At 42.4% G+C, this 27,810-nt stretch overlaps 1 protein-coding gene across 1 annotated transcript; it reads right to left on the reverse strand.

Annotated features, from left to right (window-relative positions):
- Nucleotides 1-27,810, reverse strand: LOC114466730 (zinc finger protein OZF-like). Its single transcript, XM_028452415.1, has 3 exons — nucleotides 27,588-27,810; nucleotides 8,638-8,961; nucleotides 1-1,681 (listed from the first exon to the last, which is right to left on the reverse strand). The coding sequence occupies exons 1-3, from the start codon at nucleotides 27,697-27,699 to the stop codon at nucleotides 471-473; spliced, it is 1,647 nt and encodes a 548-aa protein (XP_028308216.1). The 5' UTR covers nucleotides 27,700-27,810; the 3' UTR covers nucleotides 1-470.

Genomic DNA, 27,810 nt, shown 5'->3' on the forward strand with positions numbered 1-27,810 from the left:
CATTGATAGATAAGCATAAGTAAACTGCATCATAGATAAGAAGAAAAAAATCATTTTCTTTTTTTTACTTAGCGCAGACTCCAGCTAATGCTCACCAGTTAAACATGAAGAATCTCTTTTAAGTGAATACATCAAACCGTGCGACTAAATGACATGCAAACTAAAGCTTGATATTTGGTCGAAACAAGTTGATCCCTTCAGGAATTAATTTTATAGCACATTGTTCACCGTCTCTAAATAGCATTTTTTTTCCCCGAATCCTGCAGATTTACTATTTATTCCCCAAAATTGAATTTCCAGCGCAATTTGAGGAAAAAACAAATGCAGATTTAAGAATTTTTTGGCCAAATACGAAGAAAATTCCTCAAGACGCTGGAGCAATGTAATCTGAATGTAAGCTTCTCAGACTACTTCAGTTTCCTTATGTTCCTCATCAATTTCCTGAAAAGAGGACATGTAGCAGTCACAGTTCAGGGCTGAGATTGTTCACCTGTGTGGCTTTTTAAATGAGCAGATAACGACACCTGCTGACTAAAACCTTTACCGCAGTATTCACAGGAATACGGTTTCTCTCCAGTGTGGGTTCTTATGTGCACCATTAGGTTTCCGTGTTCGTTGAAGCCTTTCTTACAGATCTGACAGGAGTACGGCTTCTCGCCTGTGTGAATCCTCATGTGTGCGGCCAGGGAACTTTGCTGGCTGAAGTTTTTCCCACACATTTCGCAGGAATGCGGCTTCACACCGGTGTGAGTTCGCATGTGGATCCTCAAATTATTGTGTCGGCTGAATGTTTTCCCACACATCTCACAAGAATGTGGCTTCTCACCTGTATGGGTCCTCATGTGAACTTGCAAATTCCCTTGACGACTGAAGCCCCGCCCACACACTTCACAGGAGTGTGGTTTCATACCCGTGTGAGTTTTTACATGAACCAGCAAATTACTCTGTGCCGTGAAACATTTCCCGCATGTTTTACAGGAGTATGGCCTCTCCCCTGTGTGGATGACCATGTGTTTTTTTAGCGAGGAGGAGTGGCTAAAGCTGGCTCCACAAGTGTCGCAGTGGAAAGGCTTTTCACCTGTGTGAGTTCTAGTGTGGATGAGAAAAGAAACGTTGTGTCGGAATCTTTTCCCACATAATTCACAGAAGTATGGCTTTTCCCCGGTGTGGATCTTAATGTGACCGCTCAGATGTCCTTTCTGAGTGAAACTCTTACCGCACGTTTGACAGGAGAAGGGTTTCTCGCCTGTGTGGATCTTCATGTGAGTTTTTAGGTTTTGTTTCTGCATAAATCCTTTCCCGCATATTTGACAGGAGTGCGGCTTCTCACCCGTGTGGACTCTGTAGTGCGTCCTCAGCTGGGGAACACGCTTGAAGGATTTTCCACAGATAGTACACTCATGACTCGTCTGAGCTGCGTTGATTTCCACAGGCTCGTCCTTTTCTTGACTATCTGACTTTTCTGTTTCCGAGTTGCTGCCGTCGCATCGATCATCAGCAAGAACCTCTGTGAAGACCTCTATCTCCTCCTGCTTCAGCACAAACTGCTCCACTGTGTCGCTGACACACACATCCTCTGGTTCATCTTTGATCTCTGAACACTGCAGTTCTTCTTTGGTGATCTCCAAAGGTTTCTTTTCCACTGGATCATCGCTGAATAATCTCCCCTGGTCTGCATCTTCTGAAAAGACAGAAGATAGAAAGAAAATAATAGAGAGCAAGGCTCTGAACAGCAGATTTATATGCCTCTGCATGCAGTAAGATTGTGAACAATAAACCAATGCGACCGTATATTCGGTTCAACAAGTGAGAGATACGGCTGCATCGTTAGCAGCCTCCTCAATCGATAGGAATTAGCCATAAATACCTAGATCAGGGGTGGCCAATCACGGTCCTCGAGAGCCACTATCCAGCATGTTTTAGATGTTTCCCTCTTCCAACACACCTGAGTCAACACCTAAAACATGCTGGATAGTGGCTCTTGAGGACCAGGATTGGTCCCCCCTGACCTAGATTAATGGGTTGTAGAAGCATGGATCGGAAATAGCGAGACTTGGAATCGGTTGGCGGCATCACACACATGCCAGCGTCTCTCAGCTCTACTTAAAAACAATGCGAGTGCTGAAGCTGCCGGTGTCCAAATAGTCCCTACTAGACTTCTTTCCTATCCACTGTTCCTTCACCTTCGCAACTGTATAAGTGATTGTCGTGATAAAGAACGTCCGAGTTGTTTAAGCTCAATAAAAGAGGCTCATTTTTTTTTTTTTACCTCCTATAGCAAAGACAAGATAATGCTGACTCACAATTCCTTGCGGCGACAACATATAAAGGGACACGCACACCCGAGCACTCACGGTGCCTTGAACAATTTTAATTAATTTAAAACCCATATCTTATATGTAAGACATACAGTATCAGATTATAACTGACAAAAAACAGACACTCTGTGGTTCAAGAAAAAGGGATCAGAGGAGGACGCATTCTGCCCTCCAAAAAGACAGAGGACAGTGATGATGAATAAAAAATGCAAAATGTACAAGCATACTGTAAGTGAACTGCATTACTGTGTGAGAGGTAAAAGCTATGATTGTTGACTTGTGAGTCAGACTTAACTGCAATGTCAGAATATAAATGTAGGGCAGTCTACTTTGCACTTTGGACCAGATTACTTTTCACAGATCAAAAAGCAGCTGTTTGATTTACTTTATACAGTGGTATGAAAAAGTTTGGGCACCCTTGTAAATGTTAATGATTTTCCTTAATAAATAATTGGTTGTTTGGATAACAAATTCCAGTTAAATTTATCATATAGGAAACAAACACAGTGATATTTGAGAAGTGAAATAAAGTTTATATGATTTACAGAAAGTGTGCTAGAATTATTTAAACAAAATTAGGTATGTGCATAAATGTAGGCACCCTTGCATCTTATTGATTTTAATACTCTTAGCACTAATTATTGGAACTCAAAATTGTTTTGGTAACCTCAGTGATCCTTGATCTCCATACACAGGTGAATCCAATCATGAGTCAGGGTATTTAAGTAGGAAAATTCTAGGTGTTTCCTCTTTGCATCTTCTCTGATTAGTGGCAACATGGGAGCCTCAAAACACCTCTCAAATGACCTGAAAACAAAGATTATTCAACATCATGGTTTAGGGGAGGGATCCGAAAGGCAGCGGCGCAGGATGGTGAGAACAGTCACAGTCAACCCGCAGACCAGCTCCAAAGACCTACAACATCAGCTTGCTGCAGATGGTGTCACTGTGCATCGTTCCACTATTCAGCGCACTTTACACAAGGAGATGCTGTATGGAAGAGTAATGCGGAAAAAGCCTTTTCTCTGCACACGCCACAAACGGGGTCGCTTGAGGTATGCTAAAGCACATTTGGACAAGCCAGCTTCATTTTGGAACAAGGTGCTGTGGACTGATGAAACTAAAATAGAGTTATTTGGGCATAACCAGGGGCGTTATGCATGGCGGAAAAAGAACACAGCATTCCAAGAAAAGCACTTGCTACCTACAGTAAAGTTTGGTGGTGGTTCCATCATGCTGTGGGGCTGTGTGTCCAGTGCAGGCACTGGGAATCTTGTTAAAGTTGAGGGGCGCATGGATTCCTCTCAATATCAGCAGATTCCGGAGAACAATGTCCAGGAATCAGTGACAAAGTTGAAGTTGCGCCGGGGATGGATCTTTCAACAAGACAATGATCCTAAACACTGCTCAAAATCTACTAAGGCATTCATGCAGAGGAACAAGTACAACATCCTGGAATGGCCGTCTCAGTCCCCAGACCTGAATATTATTGAAAATGTATGGTGTGCTTTAAAACGGGCGGTCCATGCTCGGAAACCATCAAACCTGACTGAACTAGAGATGATCTGCAGAGAAGAATGGTCCAAAATACCTCCCACCAGAATCCAGACCCTAATTGGAAGCTATAGGAAGAGTTTGGAGGCTGTTATTTCAGAAAAAGGAGGATCTACAAAATATTAAGTATTTTTTTTCTTTTGTGGTGCCTAAACTTATGCACATGCCTAATTCTGTTTAAATAATTCTAGCACACTTTCTGTAAATCGAATAAACTTTATTTCACTTCTCAAATATCACTGTGTTTGTCTCCTATATGATAAATTTAACTGGAATTTGTTATCCAAACAACCAATGATTTATAAAGGAAAATCATGAACATTTACAAGGGTGCCCAAACTTTTTCATACCACTGTACATATGTATGTTATGTATTTATTTTCTCTAAATTTTTTTTGTCACTTTGTGTTAGGCATTGTTGAGATAAGAGGTTAAGACAACGACCACCAGGGGTCATCATTTTAAAGTTATTGTCACATGGTTTGTTTATAGGTGTGCAACTTGTTGACATTGAAATGTTGCATCTTTGTTACCTTCCTCTCATGCTCAAAACACTATGCTCAGGTTGGAATTTTGCACTTAGTTACCTATTCTATTGTTCAAACACTGCTCAGGCTGAAATGTTGTACTTTGTTTTGTTGTTATTCTTCTTTCTTTGGTCCATGTCTAAAAATAAATACATTGACGTGATTTTGTTGGTCTGTTTTTGTTTTTCCAGTGCCATAAAGCCACAATGCTTGGGATATGTGGTCTTTTACAAATTTGAAAAGTAATTACTTTAGAATTGGCTTCTTTATTTTATAAAATATCTCCAATAAATATTTACCGTAAAAACAAATCGTATAGTTCCTACCCTGTATCGAACTGAATCGTATCGGTCTGTAAAAAAAAAAAGGATATTGTTTTTTAATCGAATCGTAACCTATGTATCTAGATGCATATCGAATTACAGGGAGATGTGCAACCCTAGTAGGCAGGAAGCAGGAACTTAAAATTGGTTAAAGACGCTGGCCTTGTAATCAGAAGGTTCCCGGTTCAAGCCTCACCTGGTCTATCACTGTGGGATGTTGAGCAAGTCCCTTAACCCCGAACAGCTCCCCAGGCACCGCAAAAATGGCTGCCAACTGTTCCCCAAAGGAATGGTTAGTGAATTTCTCCATTGTAAGATAATAAAGTATACAAATCCAAAAAAAAAATAAAGGCTTAATTCTTACTTGTTTTACTGACCCAACAAGAGAGTTACTTCTTGGACCTGACAACGTAGCCCCGCTGCTACATACTAAGCTAATCGAACAAATGCACTGGTTGCTACATGCTAAGCTAACCCATACATGGACTGGGAACTGCTTTTTTTTTCCCAACTCAGAGAAAGAAGAACACAAAGACCTGCAACATGTTTGGAAAGAATAGACCGATTAATGGCCCACGTCACAAGTTTAATGGTGTCTCGGCTTTGCTTCAGAACTGAACTGCTTATGCTATTCACAAAGAACTACGCAAGATCCGAGGCTGTCAATCATCGTCATATATGGCGTCAAACCCCATATTTCCACCTCAAATAACTTATTTAATACAGACTTCACAGAAAATTGAGCACTTGAACACAATGAAGAGTGATAACTAATGATCTGATCACAGCAGAGTTTAGGTTTGAAAAAAATTATGTGGCAAGTATTTTAACTTTACAGTTTGACCAACATCCCATCCGTTAACATTGAGGAGGCGGGGTTTATGACCTACATTGCAGCCAGTCAGCAGGGGGAGCTAAAAAAAAAGCTTCACTTCCCCATTATTTTTACAGTCTACGGCGTAGCTCATGGGGGCCATCTTATCTCAGACAACTGACATTCTGACGTGCTCTACGGTAGCTGTTGCAGGGCTGCAAAGTTTCAGAAAATGACAAGAGTAAGACTTTTAGTGACCTGATGCGTTCCAGCGAAAAAAAAAGTGTCCTTTTTTAACATGGCTTTGGCCTGTTTTAACGTTGATTTATACCTTAAGACTGCCAGAACCTCCTACGCTATCCTAAACATAACAAGAATTTTGACAAATTACATTTATTTGTCAATAATTCATTTCAACCAACTCTCCATCATTTAACTGGGGACATGTCTCATATTGTAGGCGTTTGTCACAGATTTTGATGCCTTGATGACAGAGGCAGGGGGCTCCCATTTAAAACACTGTGGCCCAAGGCAGTGCTACCTTTACCTCAGCTCTCCTTGTCTGCAACAGAAAGGAGGTCATTAAAAGGCAAATAATGTAAAAAACATTAAAACATGAAGTGATTTTTGATTGAATGAATGTCTTAGCAGCAGACTCAATGTCCATAGAAATACACTATTACGTACAAAAATAATCAAATAAGAACAGTTCAAATGAACATTAGATTAGACAAGGCATTTGTTTCATTTACTGTGTATTTATGCGGATATAACCCACAAGTGCAATTCAGCTACTAGCAGTGTTCATAACACTGGTAGTGAGTGAGCGATATGGGGGAAAAAAAATATATCACCATTTTTTCTTTGTAAAATCACGATCACAATGCGATTTTTTTCATTCAATTCATTTAGACTATTTTAAAGTTATTTACCATAAAACAAAACAATTCACTTACTTAAATCATCACCCTAAATGGAAAAAGGAATAAAAGATAATTTAAGACAAGGTAATTTTCAAATATATATATTTTTTAATTGTATGTAAGCAATTTATCAAACTGATTCCAAGCACAATTAACATCACACAAAAAGTATGACATGTTCTTATAGTCACACAGTCTTTTTACTTTGTTTAATTAAAGTAGTGCAGCATTAGCATCACTTGCTACATAACAAGGCAGCATATCTGTCTCATGATTTCTACTTGTTATTGAGGTAACACACTCATTAATAAAATCATACTTTAAGCAGTGATTGAACGCCTCATTTCACACAGTTTAGACAATATTCTTTACAAGATAAAACATTACTGCTTTGGTTCCATCAGGCCTGGGTGATATGGACCAATATATTTATCCTCAAAATGGCAATAGGCGATATAAACCATTTATTTTTTTATCAATAGTTTTACAAGAAAAACAATAATGGGTCAAAGTCAGTGGAGCCACAAATACTCTTATATTAATCACTAGCAGCACAATAACAACATCTTGTGTCACTTTTGACTTTTTTCTTCATTAAGGCTGAAATGTGATTAAATTATGTCGTGTTGCTTTTTTCAGGGCAGCTTTGAGTTGTTGAAAGTCGTCAGGCCAACATCACAATCCTCAGTAGTTTACCATCCTGTTTACTTTTAAAGTTCAAAATCTTTAATATCCCCAATTACAAAATCTTAAAACTAGATGGAATCTTAGTTCCGATGACCTCCTCCATTATTTTCACTGTCTCTGTCCAATATTGATTAATCAAGGTGCATCCCCTGAATATATGGAAATGGTCTGCTTTAGCTTCCCCACAGGACCGCCAGCATTTGGTGTCTCCGTATTTTCTCTGCGCAGGGGTCGCAAAGTATCTTATGGTGTTTTTCCAGCCATAATCCCTCCAGAATGATGAGTTTGTTGTTTTTTTCCACTGATAATTGTTTATTTCCTCCCATTCCTCGCCTGACACCTCCATGTTTTCCTCCCTCTCCCATTTTTCATTTACATATTTTGTTATCTGCCTTAAAATTCTCAATTGCCTAATAAAGTCTGGAGACCGCTTTCCTCACTACCTTAGAGCAACATGCATCCATCATAACCTGTATTATGCCTGACCATGACGTACCCAGATTAACTTTAATTTCTTGTCCTACGTAGTGCCGCAGCTGCAGATACCTGTGAAAGTCCTGATTCTTGAGGCCATGTTTGTCCTTTAAGTCCTGAAAACACTGTCCAGTTTTTGATAACTTTCCAATGCATCTTTGGGCCATTATCCCATGATTTAAACCTGCCATCTAATCTGTTGGGAGCAAAATCCGAAATAAACGCAATCTGCATGATACCCCCAACCATGGATTTAGATATCGTTTCCACTGAGACCTCAGTTTCTCGTCACTTAATATTTGTACTGGGAGTCCCTTAAATAATCTCTCCTCAATATCTTTCCACCTTGCGGAGTACCCTGGGTCGCACAGGTTTAACAGTACCCTTAACGGTGAGGCTTGGAAATAGCTCTTTAAACAGGGAAGGGCGAAACCACCCTCTCCCTTTGGTAATTGTAGGGTTCTATATGTTACTCTTGGCTTTGCGCCTTGCCATACTGTATGTATCTAGAAATAATTTTATCCCATTCCTTAAATTCTTTTCTAGTCACCTCAACTGGGATGTTTTGGAAAAGGTGTAGTAGCCTGGGTAATATCTTCATTTTGATCACCCCATTTCTTGATGACTAACTCAGGTATGGTATTAACTTCCATTTGTCCAAATACTTTATCTCTGAAATTTTCTGGTCATAATTTGAAGATTTTAATTTTTCAAGCTCTTTTGGTAAAATGATGCCCCGTTCCCATTTCACATTATATTTTTGTACAACATTTTGATTAGGCTCGTAGTAATAAAAGTAATAACTTGGGTTTTCTGAACGTTAACTTTGTTTCCTGATCACTCTCCAAGGTCTTTAAGGGTGGTCATATTGAAGAAGGACAATCACACATTTGACCTTCGTCATTAAAGGTTACATTTTTTACCAATGTTGTTCGAATTCTGTTGCGATTGCAAAGTTTTCATAACCAGAAAATGCTTGTTAGAGGAACTCTGTCCTTCATGAAGTTTGTGACCAACCTGCTTTGTTCACGCTGATGCTCTGCAGTCCATGTGGACGCTGAATGTTCTCCTCATGGGCGACGGTTTGTTGGAACATGGTGAAGATCTCCTCGGCTGCAGCCAACAGCCGGTCGTTGATGAAGTCTCTAACAAAAGCGTGGGAGCCATGCTGACGGTCTAAGTCTTCAGGCTCCTGTTTCACCAGCAGCTCTCCACACACACTAAAGCCAAATTGGTCCTTCTCCTTCACCTGCTGAGGCTCCAATTCGTCTTCAGAGGACGCTTTCTGTCCCACCCGTGGGCTCCACTGCAGCTCCTCATCCACATGCTGCTGAGGAGAACCTGGTAACCACAAGGAGAAATCTGATCAGACACTGATACTCACAGTTAATGAGGAAGCATTTGAAGGACTCACGCTCACAAACTTCATGGCTGCGGAATTCACCAAAAACCTCCAAAAAACACCAACACACTTGTAGTGACGGGGGCGCTACATACATTCTTTTTTTTTAACCTTCATCTACATCACCGATGACTATGGTTCATATTCTCCGGTCTGGATTTCAGCGCAATTTTACGCAAAGCGCATTGTCTGTCAATGATGGTGACCTGAAGCCAGGGCGGTGGACTGGTCCATGATGTCATTTTTTTTGGCTGTCTAGACATCACAGAACATGAAGTTTTCCCAACACTTGTAAATGTCTTTGACATCCATGAAAATAATAAATCACACTTTTAATTTGAAACGCCTTTACTGATAAACAATGCAACAGGTTGATTTGATCAGATTATTGCAGTGTGAGGGTCGGCCCAATTTTTCTGTCTGAGCCACAGTTAAAATCTCTCTTTTTCCCCTCATACTAACAACAGATTAACGTTTGTGTAGAAAGCCTTATTTTATTAACTTCTTACATTTCTACATGTAAGCTAGCTATAAAAAACACGAACTGTTGCATATCTCGGTCAAAATAAATGCTAACACCACCAAATCTGAGATCCTTGGTTGGCATGTGACTGTAGGGGTATTAACCCAATGTGAATAATTAACTTTGAATGCGGCCGGTAGGAAGAAGTCACCTCGTGCCTCGACGGGCACGGCAGGTGTGAGGGCCAATTATCACTGCTTGCAGTTGCATCTTTATCGTTAACGTGATAAATACCAGAAATTATTGAGATACAATTTTTGAGTCCAAGGGAAGAGTTATTTAGGAAACAGGCAGAAATATGTGAAGATTGGAGATTGTTCATCAAAATGACTGGATATTGTGCGTGTGTCCCTCAGGAGTCCGTGTTGGGTCATTATTTATCTTATATATTAATGAGGTAAGAAGAGGCGTGAGAGGTAAGGAAAGCGAGAGGGGCAAGTCACGCGTGATGTTCTGAGTCATATGATACTATGATAGATTAGTCAAACAACACTGTTTACTTGCTCATATTAACTCTTTTTACAGTTAAATCCCCACCACCAAACGAGAGGCGACCATGCGCCATTGAACCAGCCAGTGGAAGACCTTGACGAGTTCATCGACCCATATTATGTCCAGTACGCAATGGATGCCAGACGCCAAGCCGCAAGCACATCATGTAAGGCAACGAAACGTGTCTGTGAGTGACCAGCACATCATGGAGTGGGTGGGACTCATCGACTAAAATAGCCTTCACCTTTGACAGAGTCCTTCACTCTGTCACCACTGTAGGGCCCTATAAAATCATTTTTTTTTTTTTTTTCCAAATTTTGTTTTCCATATTAATTTTTTCTAATTCCGTTTTTTTTTTAAGAAATATGAATAATTTTTTCATAAAACAATTAGTTTTTAACTCCTGTGAGGAAACAAAATAAATACTAATAAAACCATAACTAATCAAAAATGTCAAAAATAAAAATGTAGTGTAAAATGATGAGTAAGATACAATCAAAAGGTAAATATAAGTTGTACTGATTATTCTAACATTTCAATTATTTATGTTCTATAAAGATGTATGAGAGCAGCATTGTCACACACTCTCCCCTCATGATCAATGGTTTACTGAGTTTGAGCAGGTTTATTGATTAAGTTTTTTCTCAACTTAATTAAAATTAACCTAATTTAAATTATCCTGATGACATCATTCCAGACCGTAATGATTAAACAAAAACAAATGGAGATGTAGGGAATCAAATCCGCCAAGTTGAACTCTAACCTAGGGATACTAGTTTCACCATTCAATGGATACAGAAGGTCTGCCTCCCACTGTGAAATGCCAACGTGCCCCACAGGGGGACCTTCTCCCACTTCCTGTCCGAAAAAAAGGAACAGGAAAATCCAAGAAGATTTTGCTCCTGTTATAACCTCTCTTTTACATTACGATCAAAAGGAAACAATCGGCCAATGTTTACATGCTAAGTTTTAAAACTCTGGGCTCCGACTCCCTGCTGACATTGTCACCTCCAGAACCCTAACCAGAGGTCCCGCAGGACGTTGGAATAATACCAGCTTTCTGTTTCCCGCTCAAATGAGAACAAAGAAACTGTACTTGTTTGAAAAGTCACAAAAGAAAGCATTATTGGAATGGTTCCTGCAGAAATTTAAATAGCAAATATTGTCTGTCCTATGCCACTCTTCAGGTAATTCAATAACCAACAGAATGCTATTTTAAAGTGTTTCATCATTTAAAAGGTGCTTGAAATACTAGAAAACATCACAAAGCTCAGTTTAAGGTATTTACAGTTAACCATATGGTAAAGAAAAAGCCTAACATGAATTTTGATATTCCGGTTTATGAAGTACGAACTACGCTATTTTTCAGCTGTGTCTAGTATCAAACTGTCTCATAATACATGATATTTCAAGATATGATGTTGAAAAGATGTTTTGAAATATGTGGAATTATTATTAGGCATTTTCTATGTTTAGGATTTCCTCTGTTGTCTATGTCATTCCATTTCACGCCCACACTTGAGACACACCCACAAGCTGAAAGCAGAGACATTGACCAATCACCGATATGATCTCAGAATGATCAATCAAGACACCTCCTCCAAAAGACGTCTCCAAATTCTTTTAAAAAAAGATGCGCTCCCCCGCAAACTTTAGTTTTGGATGCGGGCGTTTATGCTCACACGTTTACAGTCTTTCATTTCATTTTTCTTTAATTTGTAGTTGCATCAGTTAGACTTTTTAAGAACCTTGCTCGTAGCAAAAGCGTAAGACGCAAAAGAGCGTGCCTGAAAGCCAACCTTCCAACATCTGAATCGCGAACCAAACCATGGTCCCTCTTAGTCTGAAACCGGCTGCGATCAACCCAGAAGGGGTTGTGGATCGGCCAATAGAAACCCTGCTGTTTAACAAAACAGAACTCAACGGCGGCACGCCAGCCACACGAAGGTTGTTCCTGCAAACCCAGAACGCCTCCAGGTCAACCCGGACCAGTGTGGACCAGTGAACAATGGACCAGCAGAACTGACTCACTTAAACTACAATACATCCTCATTCAATACATCCTCATACCTGCACTCCACTCACAATCCACCACATCCACGTTTGTCCGTTCTCCCGTCTGGCTTTCCCTCTTTGTTTTATGAGCTCGCTTTACGATTTTATTCTTTGATTTTACTATAGTCAGTCTAGATTAGTTTAGAATAGTGATTCACTTTACTACATGTATTCCTCACTTTTATTAGCTTAGAAATGCATTCCATCAGGATTTAATCACCACATTGTTCTGGTTTCTTACTGAATTATGCAAATAAAAGGTTAAACTTTAATCGTTGATTCCTCTGATTTATTAAAGCTGTGTATTTTAGGTTTAGATGTGCAGTACGAATCCACTTCCCTGATTCAGTACTTCGTTTAGTCTAAAGAAAAACTTATATATACATATTCCTCTTTTTAAGAAGTGGCACCCAGGCTTTCGTTGAGCTAATATTAATAATCATAATTAATATTCTCATTCATATAACCATTATTAATAACCCTTATTCTCCTACAGAGACAAGGATGAATCAGTTATTTCACCACTAGGGGCCAAAATATTTTACAGTGTTAGAAGTTATAGTTATGGACCTATAATGTTTCAGACTCTACAAACCCTGGTATCGGTGGTCTCATCCACAACAACAGAACAACTTTATCCACAGATCTTCTGTAGCACTGATGAAATGTTGTTCAAACATACTGAGCATGTAAAACTGATCATGTTTAACAGACACATTAACTTTAAGCAGGAACAGATGGCTCCGTGTTTAGTAGTCAGTGATGAGTTGGTAGTTTTTTGGCATTTTAGACTGTTTCAGGTGGTTTAGATGGTGTTTGAAACGGCCAGGACGGGCGGGGGGTGCACTTAATAAGCGGTCCCTGGAAACATTTCCCCATTAAAAAACATTCATTGCCTCACAGGGACAGTGTTTCATCCCGATTGTGTCCATTTCTGCATTCAACAATAAATTCAGTTTTCATTGGTCAATTCCGCGAATCCATTAACATAGATTTTATAGGGCCCTACCACTGTCAGAGAGTCCAGTTTAATCCCCACAACATCACTGGCCTTGCAGATGAGCCTGTTGGCATCTGCTACCCTCAGTCTGCTCCCCAAGCAAACAACAGAGTAGAAGATCGCATTCGCAACTACAGACTCGTAAAACATCCTCAGCATTTTCCCGCAGATGTTGAAAGACCAATCACGGTCGACTGATAGATCTTTGAAACCTCCCCTGTAGATCGCTTTTCCCGTGAAAGTGTGTGATTGCTGGGACACCTCATCCACAGAGTTTCTTCGGTCAGAGAGCACACAGCCACAACATGACAACAGTGATGACCTGTTCATTAGTTCACTGATGTAAAGAATAAACAATGTGATGAGATGGAGTTTTCCTTATGAGCGGCGAACATTTGCGGGGTGTGACCCTGGATTTCCACTGAATGCGTATCTGCACCGAAACTACTCCGCTGCATGACTTCAGCGCAATCTGCTGTCAAGCAATCCCCACCGCCTCTGGTTTTTGTTGCGGAACTGTTGCAGCAAGGACTGAGGAAATACTTGGTTTTCAGTTAGATGGGTCCGTTGGAGGTTCCTTTAAGGTTGGCGTTTTCCCCCTTAAACACGTAGTATTTTCCTTTGAAAAAATTCCTGAATAGTTTGTTCTGTGTCCATGTCGGTGTAAAAAACAAAAGCTGCCCGTTTAGATGCCTGAACAAAACCACCGGAACACAAATGAAACATACGACATGAATAATAATCACAAAATAAAAAAATAACAAATACATTATGGCTGATTAATGTTTCTGTCGATCTAGTCCTTGTATTTTTTCAGCATGACAGGCCCATTAACAATGAAAAAATACAATCAATAAGGTCAAACGTCAGAACAAACCAGCAAAATAACAAAAAGCTTGAACAGCTTCAACCACTGAGGGATGAGTAAACTACAGTGTCAGAGTTTATTACAATGAACCCAAAAACAATAGAGGAAACTGTTCAGCAGCTAAATCAATCAAAGAGTTGCCTTGACACAATGCCCTCAAACTTCTTTAAAACTGTTGTAAAGTCAATTGTGAATGATTTATGTCAAATAACTAACTGCTCTTTTCAGTCAGGCACTATACCAAAATCCCTGAAAGTAGCTGCTGTAAAACCTCTGTTAAAAAAGAGAACACTGGATGCCTCTATACTGGCTAACCATAGACCAATCAGAAACCTTCCATTCATGCCAAGATCATTGAGAAGATGATCTTCAACCAACTGAGTAATTTCTTAATGTTTAACCGAATATTTGATCAATTTCAGTGAGGCTTTTCGTCTTCATCACAGCACAGAAACAGCTGTGGTTGAACATTGATCGAGGAAAAGTATCTGTTCTCACTCTATTGGATTCAAGTGCTGCATTTGACACTGTGGACCATACAATTTTGTTGCACAGACTGCAAATGTGGGTTGGACTAAATGGAAAAGTAATACAAAGTCCTACTTGGAGGAGCGAAGTTATTTTGTAAGCATTGGAAACTTTAAATCTGACAGATTACTAATGTCCTGTGGGGCTCCTCGTGGCTCTGTTCTTGGACCCCTTCTGTTTAGCCTTTATATGCTTTATGACACATTTTACAGAACTGTAAGGTTGATTATCAGAGCTCCGCAGATAACTATATCTTTCACTGAACCCAGATGACTATGGTCCCATTGAGGTGTTGAGTGACTTATTAGAAAAAGTAAACTGTTGGATCAGGGAAAACTTCCTTCAACTAAATCATGACAAGATGGAGGTGGTTTTCTTTGGTAACAAGGAAAAGAGGACTGCTGTCAGCGAGTATCTTGAGTCTTGACCTTTAAAACCTAAAGACCGAGTCTGAAACCTTAGTGTTCGGATTGACTTTGATCTGATATTCAGCAGTCAGATCAAATATAACACAAAAACAGCTTTCTACTACCTAAAGAACATCTCTAGAGTGAAAGGTTTAATGACTCAAAAAGATCCAGAGAAGCTGGTCCATGCTTTTATCTCCAGCAGACTGAACTATTGTAATGGTCTTCAAACAGGAATCCCCAAAAGAACATCAAACAGCTACGGCTGGTTCAGAATGCTGCAACTTGGGTCGTAATGAGAACAAAGAGGTCAGAGCACATTACTCCAGTTTTAGTCTTTACACTGACTCTCAGTAAGCCTTAGAATAAACTTTAATGTTCTGCTGCTGGTGTTCAAATTTGTGAATGGATTTGGTTCAGAAAACATCAGTGAGATGTTAGTTAGTGAACCCAGCAGGTCTATGGACAAAGGTCAGATAGTTGAGCCCAGAGTTCACAGCAAACATGGTGATGCTGCTTTTAGTTGTTATGCTGCAAAAAAGTGGAACAAACTGCCAGTACAGCTTAAGTCAGCATCCAAAGGAATTAAAGGATCTCTTTTTCTCTACTGCATATGACTGAGAGGGAGATTTTTGGTCATGTTTGTAGGAACCCTGGTCGATGGTCAAAAGGCGGTAAAAACACTGTCGCACGTTTGGAATTTTATTACACTTTTATAACTCAAAAACAGACAATGGAAAAATGGACCAAGGAACATTTCTTCAAATCCCAGCCCTTCTCCCTGCAGACTCTTTGCTGACACCCATCCTCCCCAAAGAACAGACACCCCACAGAGATAACAGGGACGTAACCTGACACCCTACACCAGAGACATCCTTTCCAACATGAAGATTAAAAAGGAAGAAATAAAAATAAAACCTATACACCATCTGATGCTTTAAAGGCAGAACTGTGATTTAAACGAATTTCAGACATGGGACCTCGATTTTAACCATTTGTCTACAGGAAAGAGACTCATCGTGTGCCTCCATCTGACATATTTAAGCACTAATGCAATCACATTTCAAGGGAAATGTTTATAACTTCATATTCCATGATCATTGATCAAAAGTGTATTTGTCCTCCTTTGTTATGCTTAAAGCTAGAAATAATTCAAATCAGTCATTTAAGGGATAATCAATTGAAAGTCATTTTTCAAGGGTTCATGCAATTGGCACACACCCATGCTCCATTTTAGACCTAGCATGGTAACACCCTATCTAGTTTTATGACTCTTTGTTTAAGAAGCACATGGGGAATAGCCCCACCATCTTGTCTTCTTTACAGGAAAGTTAAGCCTCCCGCTTCTTTCTGCCAGCCAATCAGGTTTCACTCATTCCCACACTGCAGATGTGTTTTGACCAATCAGATAACCTCTTGACATGTTTATAAAAGGCCTCGCTCCCCCCATCACACTCTCTTACTACCCTCTTACTTCTCTCTTACTTCTCTCTTACTTCTCTCTTACGTCTCTGTCTAGTCCTCCTCTTTGCATCTGACTTAACAGTTAGATGTTATTCAGTTTAGTGATGCTGAATTTTTGAGATATTGATTGAACTTCTCTCCAGTCAGGGAGTGGCTACCAGCCATTCCCACAATGACTAACTTTAAGTTTTATCTCCATTTTTGAAATTAACCAAGCAGTTTTTAATTTTTGGAGCAAATCAATTTTTATAGCCTCCCATGAGTAAGCTTTAACGAACTCTAGCATCTTTGATTTGAGAACATGTTAGTTAAACTACCCATCGACGTCCAGGAGTGTGCCGTGTAGGAGAACCAGAACCCCAGCCAGGCCGACAGTATCCCGCGGGCCCGTACAGTGAATGAGCGGAAAACGTCTTCGGAAAAACGCAGGAAAAGCTTTTTCCCCACACACTGCTGGTTACACAGAAGGAGCTGTCATCATCACGCCTGTTCGAAGGAGGGTAAAACTGCACGGACACACAATTCTGGCAAAAAGGTGGTTTATAACTTAACAAATTCTGTCAATCGAAAATTCTAGATTCATAGTCCATATTTTTCATTTTGGTAAAGTTTTATTAATTTCATTACTTTAACTTTCCATTTTCCTTCTTCCTCTTCCTCAGAGCGTTAGGAAATCCCTATACATCTCAAATTCACGTAAACATCTAAAACACTCAGAATGTGTAGATACCATACAGCTGTGTTAAAATGTACATTTTGTGTGATACCAATGAGTCAAAATAACTGTGAATAATTGTGAAACTGCCTAATCTATCATCGTGGTAATAATCCTGTAAAATAAACATGTACATATTGTAAACGCTGTGTTTTTATTGACATTTAAACCTTTATTAAACCTCTATTCTGACGTCAAGAACCCACCACAAAAACAGGGAACTGTAACAATTAATTAAAATAAAGTGATCTAGGACACTTAAAACTCAATTCTAGATGGCACCTCTGGCAACGAACATATTAAAAATTAATAATTAATATTTTTGAATATTAATCATCCTTGTTCCCCTACATGTTGTTGTTGATGTAATGTGTTTGTTACTGATTTTGAAGGTTTTTATTGCTGATTTTAACTGTTTCTACTGCTGATTTTAAATGTTTTTGCTGCAGATTTTACTGTTGAATGTTTTCTGTTGCACTTTTTGATCATATAAAGCACATTGAGTTGCCTTATGTATGAAATGTGCTTTACAAATAAATTTGCCTTGCTTTGCCATGAAAACAAACGACTCCCCAGAATTATTGCCGTCTTTACTCTGGGAAACCGGCAAGGCTGTCATCAGAGGGAAGATTACATCATACTCTTCTTATAAAACAGGAACAGATAGCAGAAAAAGCAATTGAAGAAAAAATTAAGAAACTTTCGGAGGAATATGCAGTACACATGAACTACTCTGGAATACACTCCAAAATACAAAACTTAATCTGGGTAACACCTTATCTAAAAAAACAAACCTTCCATTCAGCAATTTGTAAATTTGTGCATTGAGATACCACCAGGGAGCGCAAGCACCAATGATATTGGCAACTGCTGCCGTTTTAGACGGTACCTGTAATGAAGCTCTATCAAGGACTATCTATATCAGTAGAGTTTTAATCAGGTTACTTCCTTTAAAAGTCCATCAAGAGCAGCAGGAGATTATAAATACTTGCATTCATGAGACGTTTGCCGTTATTTTGCTCGAAAGAGTCCCTTTGGCTGTGGTGACACAGTCAGTAACCAGACTAAGTTGTGATTCGGGTCACACCGGGGAACTCCCGGTGGCTGATAGTGGCTGCCAGTTTCAGACGTTGATGGTGGCTTCCACAAGTCGGACTTATCTCAGCCACGTTGTGCCACCTAATCAATCGGAATCACATTTTGTTGGGTCGTGGAATTTGTCGCAACACCTGATGCACTCTGGGCTTTGTCAGATTGGTTAAACATTGTGGAAAATGCATTAACAATTGTGATTGCAACATCGCAAATTCCTGGAGTGTCATATTAATAAGGTTTTTCATGATTATCATCCAAATTTATACTCATCAAACTTAAACCCTGACCCTGAAGATATTAAGACCTTCTTCAATAACTAAAAGTGTGTGTGTTGCTTGCAACAAGTATACCTTACATCATGTGTTTTTTTTTATTTATTTTTTTTTATGAGCAAGTGTTGGAACTGTCAGAGTTCAAGATGCAGACAAACAACCTGAAGATCTACAGGCTTTTATGCATATTTTTGGTCTTTTTTGACATCTACTGTCATGTCAGTGAGCTGGATGTCTGCTGTTATATAGCCGAACCTTCCTCCTATCTGTAGGGGCATGTGCAACTGGAATCGTACCATCAAAGATTCCTATAGAACTCTGTAGACCAGGACAAAGACCTAAACATCGAAAAAGAGGAAGATAAGGTGGCTTTTTGGACAATGTCGCAAGCTTCCCCCCCTCCCCTCCGTGCTGCTGTCAAGTGTCCAGTCCATCAGGAACAAGATTGATGAGTTGGAGACTCACGCCAAGTTTAAAAGGGAGTTTAAGGACACTTGTGTGCTTGCTTTTACTGAAACATATCTGTCGAAAGAGGATCAAGACTCCGTATTGTCTTTGACCGGATTTGATGGCCCTATACGTCTGGGTCGGGACCCCAAGGCAACCAGAAAAAGCAGAGGAGGAGGTGTGTGCTTTCACATAACTTAAGGTACTGCAACACTGTGGTGATTCGGGAAAGAATATGTATTGCGGACATTGAAGTGTTGTCAATCTCTCTTTGCACCTTCTACCTTCCTTGTGAATTTCACCAACTTTTTTTATACACTCGTGTTTATTCACACATGTACCAATGTGACAGCGGCTTCTCGGCTGATCACTGATGTCACACATAAATTAGACACAATTGGCCCAGAGTCGCCGAAGTTTATTATGGGTGATTTTACTCTGGACAAAACTCTCAGAGCCTACGAGCAGTATTTAACATGTCCAACTATGCACAGGAACACTACACTGGCTCTCTGCTATGTTCCGGGTGCGTAGATGTCATTGAGCATCCTCTCCTATGGTGCATCTTATCATAGCAGTGTGTATTTAGTCCCTGTGTATGAGTCGCATGGAGAGGCAGGAAAAGACGGTTAAAGTGTGGACTGAGGAGAGTATAGTCAGTCTCCAGGCCTCTTTGGAGTGTACTGAGTGGGACTGCTTCTTTAATGCATGTGACAACATGGATGAACTGAGAGATACCATCTCTTCTTATATCACTTTCTGCACAGGCTCAGAAGTTCAAACTAAAAAAGTGATTTTGTATCCAAATAATAAACCTTGGATAACAAAAGACTTCAAATCTGTCATTAACAAAAAGACAATCGTTTTCTCCTCTGATGACCTTTTAGAAAGAAAGGATGTCTCAAGGGAAGTTAAGAATGAAATAAACAAAGCAAAAGCAATGTACAAAGAGAAAATTAAAAACCAGTTTGCTGAGAGTGATCGTAGAGCACCATGGAAAGGCATGAAATCCATGGCATCGCTTAAACATTCTGACTGTAAGCCCAAGCAGCTTATCGTTATAAATAGTATTAAAAACACAGATCACCCGAAGGCTTTTAATTCATTCTTCTGTAGGTTTGAAAGGATGGACCTATATGAAAACTGTTCACATCTTAAAAATATTCTTGAACATAAAAAGGAAAATAACCTGGTGATAACTCAGAAAAGTATGCTGAACTGCTAAGTGGGCTGTTCACAAAACTGTTTCAATTGTGCCTAAACAGTGGATTTATCCCTAAACTGTGGAAAACCTCCAACATGATTCCCTTGCCTAAATCCAAACGCCACAAAGAGCTGAAGGAATTCAGGCCCATAGCTCTGACATCCCTCCTGATGAAAAATCTTGAGAAAATTCCCAAAGGAATAATTCTTGACCTTATAGATTAAGCAGCTGTGCAAAAACTCCTTCTACCACCTGAAGAACCTCGCGAAACTCTGCCCCACACTCTCTCTGTCCGAAAAACTGGTACATGCCTTTGTCTCCTCTAGGCTAGACTATTGTAATTCTCTCCTCATCGAGATCCCAAGCAAGAGCATTCGCAAGCTTCAATACATCCAGAACAGCGCTGCTAGGATCCTGATGGGGGTGCGCAAATATGATCATATCACCCCCATCCTGAAATCACTGCACTGGCTCCCTCTGGAACAAAGAGTTGAAAATAAGATCTCCCTCCTCACCCACCAGTGTGTACACGGAAATGCCCCAACCTACTTAAGGGAACTTCTTATCCCCCAGACTTTTTTATGCCTCGTTGTTATTGGTTTTAAACTGTTTTATTGGTTATGTTCATTATAGGTCTTAGGCTTTTTTTTGTAGCACTTTGAGATTTCTTTAAGAAAATGAGCGCATATGTCCTGCTATGATTTCTTTGCACCCACAAATATACACCTCTATAACACAGAGTACAGTATGTACACCTCTTTGTACATCCAACCTTCAAACACATACTCATTTGGCCATAATTGACAACTCTACTTAAGCTCCCACTATATGAATACATACTTTCGATGGGCACTTTACTAGAAACCAAAAACAATTATACAAAAAAATGCACAAAAAGACAACTGAAAGATAAAAAAAAATACACATGGCTCCAAAAAAACATACATTACAGAAAAATACAACAAAATATGAAAATGACTCCAAATACACAAAACTAAATATTTATACAAACAATACACAAAATGACAACAGAAATGCACAAAAATACACAAAATGACTCCAGAATCACACTACAATGGCAACAAAAAACTATAATTATACAAAAACACAACAGAAAGATACAAAAAATACACATGACTTCAAAAAACATACATTAAAGAAAAATACACCAAACCAAAAAATATAAAAATGAGTAAAAAAAAAAAACAACAAACATTTATCATGTTAATGTCCCATAGAATTAAACCAGGGAAATCGCACAATCGCTGTAATTAATAATAAACCCCTTCATAACACTACAGAGTATGTACACCTCTTTGTACATCCAACCTTCAAACACATACTCATTTGGCCATAATTAACTCTACTGAATCCCACATGAATGCATACTTCCAATGGGCACTGAACTAGTATATTTAATATAAATAAAAGTAATTTTATACAGCACTTACAAGTGACAGAGACAATCAAGAAAAATACTCCAGTACATCCAATTACCTCCAGAACTGGTTATATATATATATAAAAAAAAAAATCTGAACAAAATAAAAACAACTCAAAAATTTACAGAGCTCTCTCAAATACTAACTCTCTGGCTGAACTCTCAATCACCACCAACACTGATTTCTGGACAGCAACTTGTAATACTTTTAAGATGACAAAAAACACAAACTTCCAGCTAGTTCAATACAAGATACCACTTTCTTTTAAGTGCACCTCATACATTCACTAAACACACACATACACACAGGGCTAGGGAAGTACCATAAAGGCTCAAACATACTCGGGCGGACCCCGCGCACAACAGACTCAGCGTGGACTATCCGCTTTCCTCAGAGCTTACATACTTAAGTGCACAGCAGCGTAGTAGTTTCCATTAAAATCCTATATGTCCCATGATTCTTAGCGCTTCTCTGTAGTCTTTGTACTACTGGGACGTGTTTTAAAGGCGTCGGCCGAGTATGTTTGAGCCTTAACAGGGTGGTGGGTGGGTTCACACATTTAGGCAGGCCACCGCGTGGAGCACAAATACATCGGGGTGGTGCGGTTGGGCGTGGTGGAGCGGTGGGCCTTTGGGAGGGGCATGCTTGGGCATTGTTTGGATTTTACCAATTCTGATTCCAATTCTTTAAGTTGTGCAGGTCAACAGGTCACAAGTTTCACAGATTTTTTTCATTTCAAAAAGCCTTTACAAAGGCCATTTTTTATTAACTGAGTTGATACACTTTAATTTGGTTGCTGTACTGTAACTAGGGTATTCAACTACAAAGGTTTCCAACTGTAACTGTAAAACTGAAACTTGCTGAAATACCACTACAAACAAGTTGGCAGCTGTCTAAAAAACAAAGAGTTGCAGTAGATGTGAAACAAAATAAAACAAACTCAAACCCTGGAGCAGCCATGTAACAAATCAATCAACAGTTCTAGTTGAGAAAGATTATTATTATTATTCTGGATAGAGTGGAAACAAACTATAAAAAATAGTTAGATTTTAAACTTGTTTATATTGTTGGGAAGATATTAAATACATAAATGTCATTGGAGTCTAAAGCCACAAAAATTGCACCACTTTAAAAAGAATATAGACTAATATAAAACATCTTTATATGGAGTATAAGACAAAAGGGCAGTGGAAACTTTAGACAATTTTGAATCCTTAAATCTGTTGATTAAAGTAAAAGTACCCTAAGTATTTTTTTTATGTATGTACATATGTAAATTATATATGGCTGTAAATTATTTATGTTTTAAATAAACGGGTAAATGTGTGAATTATATATTTTGTAATAGTTGCATGGAGTGCACGTATCAATAAAAAAAAATACAATAATTAAAAAAAAGCAACAACTGGCCATCACTGTCTGTATTTTCGAGGCAGCAGCCCCTCCCCCGCTACAGAGAGTCGACAGCAGCAGAGGATCTTCCTTCACTTCCTCATTTAGCGGGGCTAAATTAAAGCTGTTAACTTCTCGAATAAGCCTACATTCTGGGTGAACTCGTCCTTTAGTAACTAAGTTGATATTTAAACAGTAGAAGTTCCCTCTGTTAATGGCCACCACCATTATACTTAAGCTGGATGCTATGTCACCCGCTTCAGTTTCACCACACTTGTCACCAGACTGGCTTAACTGACTACACAACATAATAAGCACAATATGCACAACTATAACATCACATTTCACTTTTAAATAAAATAGTAGATTCTTCCTTACCCATTCCATTTGCCTACCCTGACTCTCTCTTCCCTGTTCTCTTCCCTCACCTAGGTGTAGTGTAACAAAGCCCTCTCTTTTTATATTCTCCCTTTAAGAAAGTGCTGCGCAGCCTTGGGCGGGGCGGGGCTGGTGGCCTTGGGCCCGCTGTTGTTTGGGGTGTGCTGGCGTCGGGGGGGTGTCTCGTGCCGGTGCGTGGGTCGTCGGGGATTGCCTCCGTGGGGGGGGGGGGGGGCCCTATTGGCGCCGTTGGTGTGGGGGGGGCGGTTCCGGGCTGGGGGTGCTTCGGTACTCTGGCTTGCCGGTCCGTGGCTGGCGGGATGGCCCTGCTTGGCGGTGGATGGCGTCCTCTCTCGTCGGGGGGGCCGGGGCCGCCTCCCGGTGGAGAGTGTTGTATCGTGGCGCCGGGTGGGCCTGTGCTGGCCCTGGTGCGGGCATGGGCCTCCCCCCTGCTCGGCCGCTCCCCTTGGTGGCGGGGTGGCGTTGCTCCGGGCCGGCGGGCGGCGGGGGTCGCCCCCTGGGGTGCCGGGGGATGTTGTTGGTGCCTGGCTGTGCCCGGGGGTGGGGGGTGTCGCCGTGCTCCGCGGGGCCGGCGCGGTCTGGGGGGTGCCGTGGGGGGGGGTCTCCGGCTGTGCTGTTCCGGGGCCCGCAGTGCCACTTGCCCGTCTGCGCCATCTACCCTCTCGCGTGGCCCGCCACGCGGACGGGCCCGGCTCACACTGGACAGGCCTCCTACATGTTCACTTCACCCCACTCCCAGCTGGTCTGGCTCACTCACAAAATGCACCACACACCAATACCCAACCCTTGGGGGGCTGGATGGTGGGGCTGGGGGTGGAGGGGGCCGCCACCTGTGTTACTATGTAGTGGCGTGGGGGCGGCCCTCCCACCTCTAGTTGCCCTACTAATCCCTCCAATTTTAATCGCATTTCAACATGTCACCCCCCGGAGGGTGTATCATCTTTTACACCCTCCGGCCTATTACACCACATACACATAAATCCACAGAGGCTGGAGGGGGAGCACCGCTCCCCTCCATCCCCCTTCTTTTAATTACACCCCATACATTCACCAAACACACACATTCACACAGGGGATCGGGAAGTGCCTCTCCATTGGGGAATGGAGAGGCACCATAAGAGGGTGGTGGGTTGGTACACATATTTGGGCCTCTCCGGTGGGGGCCTGGCCCCTCTGTTGGTGGCTGGGCCACTGCATAGAGCAAAAGCACATCAAGATGGTGCGGTCGGGCGTGGCGGTGGGTCTCGGGGGGGCTTTGCCGGGGTCTCTCCTTGCGGGGTCTTTCCGGGCTGTGTCGGCCGGGTGGGGCGCGGGGGTGCCTCTCCCCCTTGGGTGTGGCTTGGTGCTTGCTTTGTCTCCTGGTGGCCTTGGGGGCGGGCCCCGCGGTGTGCGGGCCCGGGGCGGCCTGCCTCGCCGGTTTGGGGGGTGGGTGTGCTGGGGGGGTGCTGGTGTCCTCGCCGGGGTTGGGGCGGGGTTGCTTGGCGCCTCGGGGAGATGCTGTTTACTGGGGGGCGGCGCTAGCTGTTCCGGTGGTGGAGGTTGCTGTCGGCCGCCTGGTGGGTCTGTCCTGCCGTTTGCGGACTGGTGGGTGGGTCCGGGGCATCTTTGGCTGGGGGCTGCTGTCCCGCACTTGATGTGTGCCGTTGGGGTGCCTCCGTCCCCGCGGTGGGGATCGCCGGTTGCTCGCGGGCCGGCGGGGGGCGCTGCTCCGTGGCTGGCGCTGTCCGGGGGGCGGCGGGCCCTGGGCTGCTGGCCGTGGGCTGTCCGGGGCTGTGCGGTCCTGCTGGGGCCGTGGCCGGGTCCCGGGCGGGGGTGGGGATGCGTCCCGGGGGGCTTGGCCCGGGGGCTTGCCCTTGGGGGGTCCTGGTCCCGGGGGGTGCTCCTGGGGCCCGGGGTGCTTGGCCTGCTGGCCGGGCCGGTCCTGGCGGGGGTCTTTCGGGGCGGGTGGCGCGTGCCGCGCCCTTGCGTACCTACTGGTGCGGCCCCTGCTTGGGCAGTGCCCCGTGAGGTAGGGTGTCGGGGGCCGGAATAGGGGGCCACATCCCGGCGGGGCGGTCTGGCTTGGCCCTTGGAGGGGGCCCTGGCTTTAAAAAAAAAAAAAAAGAACTGAAGCTCGTGGCGCGGGCGGCATCAGTGAAGGGTGATCTGGGGCGCCGTGGGGGGCTAGGTTGGGGTGCCTGGGGGCCGGCGGGGAGACTCCCAGCGGCCCCCTGGTGCCTTATGCGGCTTGGGGTGTGGTCGTCCTCCCTGGGCGGGCTGCTCCTGGTGCTGCATCCGTTCCGGGTCCTTCTGGCCTGGGGTCGGGCCCCTGCTGGCTCTGGGCTCGCCGGCGGGTGCCCACTGGCTGCCTGTTCGGCGCGGTTCTGGTCGTCTGCTGGGTGTGGGCTTCGGCTCCTCCGCTGGGGCCTCGGGCAGGGAGTTCTCTGGGCCCTCCCCTCGGGGGGTTAGGCGCGGGGGTGGGGTGGGGGGGGTGGGGGGGTCGATGGGGTGGGGGGTCTGGGGGTTGGGGGTGGGATCGGTGGCGTGGTGCGCTGGGTCCTTGGCTCCTTGGGGCTTTCTCGGGTGTGTATGGGGGGGCGATGGCTGCCTCTCGGCTTGGGATCTTGGGGGCGTTCGGGGGACTGCTTGGCCGTGGGGTGGTCGCCGGGGGCCCTTAGGCTGCCTGCTCTTGCTGCTGGCCTGACTGCTTCTTCGGGCCCGGGGGCGGCTCTTGGGTTTTGCAGTGGCGGTACTTGGAAATACATTTGTCATGGATGCACTGGCCTTGGGCTGTGGGATAACACTCATACTGGGCTCAACCTTAGACACGTTGTTCCCAAATACCTGTTTTATGGAATTTCCACTCACCTCTTCCTCTGTTCACAGCCACCACCATTATTCCTAAACCACACACTGGTCACCAAACTGGCTTGACAACACAACAATAAACACAATATACACAACCACAATTTCACATCGCATCACTTAAAACTATTCCTCACCCATTCCATATCCTATCTTGTATCCCTCTTCCCTGCTAACTTCCCCACCCCCCTCCAACCCCTCACCTTGGTGTAACACTGCCCTCTCTTTTTTACATCCTCCCTTTAATAAAGTATTTCTTACCCTTCCCTAGGGAGGGCTGGTGACGGTCACAATTATGCAATGAAATAAATAAATTTATTTAATTGCAATAATAAAATATGCATTGCTGTCAAAAGATTGCACTTCTTGTAGTGTTAACCTTCAAAAGCATGTGCAGACAAGGTAAAAAAAAAAAAAAAAAAGAAAGTGTTTCTTACCCTACCTTGGGGAGGGCTAGTGATGGTCACAATTATGCGATAAAATAAATATATTGCAATAACAGAACATTTTGCAGAAAAGAGCAATCAAAATTGTTCAGTGTTAATTTTGGGGTTCAGACAAATGACTTGTTTTTTAAATCCAAAATTCTTGATTTTTTTTACTTGGTGGAGCATAAACCATAAACATGTTATATAAAGCGACCGTGGCTCAGGTGTAGAGGGTCGTTTTCTGATCGGGAGGCTGAGGGTTTGATCCCAGTACCTGACTATGTGTCGAAGTGTCCTTGGGCAAGACACTGAACCCTAAGTTGCTCCCAGTGGTCGACTAGCGCCTTGCATGGCAGTCCTGTCCCATTGGTGTGTGAATGTGAGAGCGATTGGGTGAATGAGCTGATATGTAAAGCGCTTTGAGACTGCTTCAGTGTGGTGATAAAGCGCTATATAAAATCAAGTCCATTTACCAAGTCTAAAGCAAGGCATTATCTGTTACCAAAAAATAATCAGGAAATGTTTCATGAAAGAGAGGGAGGTTATAATTTAGCAGGGAAATCAAATCTATTATTTAAAATTATTCTTCAGAGGTATGTTCATAAGTAGTCACTTGTTAGTGTTAGTAAATAAGATTTTGTTAAAGTTCAAATTAGGACATCTAAAGAAAATAAAAGGATAGGACGAGATAAGTTTATACTTCTTCCTACACCATTTCGTTCATATAGACTGGGATCCGTATGAATTTGAAGATGCAAGATACTGTTTTGTTATTTTTTGCTGTTTATTTATTTTATTTTAAACTGTTTTTAAGTTGATATTTAGATGATAGAAATAAATAAAGAAATCAAATGAAATGAGCGTAAAAGCATCGCATGTGTTGTGACCTGTCGCCAGTTAAACTGATCACCAGCTGCACTGATACACCAACAGGAGTCACGCTGAGCGCTCCTCCCACTGTCTGCGACATCACGTGGTGGCGTGACGTACCTGCCGTGCTGACGTGCGGCTCACACACGCTGTGGATCATGGTGTAGATTTCCGCAGCAGCGGCCGTTAGGCTGCGGCCGATGAAGACCCGCAGGGCTCGGACGGAGCTCATCGTCTCCTTGAAGAGGGAGTGCCGCTCCACCGGCCGAGGAGGGGGTGGAGATCGGTGAGGGACACCCTCAGCTGTGAGGCTAACGAGCGGGTTCTTCTTCTGCTACACCAA

This window comes from Gouania willdenowi, chromosome 7, assembly GCF_900634775.1.
Source record: "Gouania willdenowi chromosome 7, fGouWil2.1, whole genome shotgun sequence".
Classification (NCBI taxonomy): domain Eukaryota; kingdom Metazoa; phylum Chordata; class Actinopteri; order Blenniiformes; family Gobiesocidae; genus Gouania; species Gouania willdenowi.

What these genes read in the sequence shown, in the direction of transcription:
- LOC114466730 (XM_028452415.1), bottom strand. Translation starts at nt 27,699, where the DNA reads ATGAGCTCCGTCCGAGCCCTGCGGGTCTTCATCGGCCGCAGCCTAACG. An exon ending in GCCGCACGTCAGCACGGCAG is followed by an intron (nt 8,962 to 27,587) that starts GTACGTCACGCC and finishes TGTGGTTACCAG; the next exon opens with GTTCTCCTCAGCAGCATGTG. An exon ending in CATCAGCGTGAACAAAGCAG is followed by an intron (nt 1,682 to 8,637) that starts GTTGGTCACAAA and finishes CTGTCTTTTCAG; the next exon opens with AAGATGCAGACCAGGGGAGA.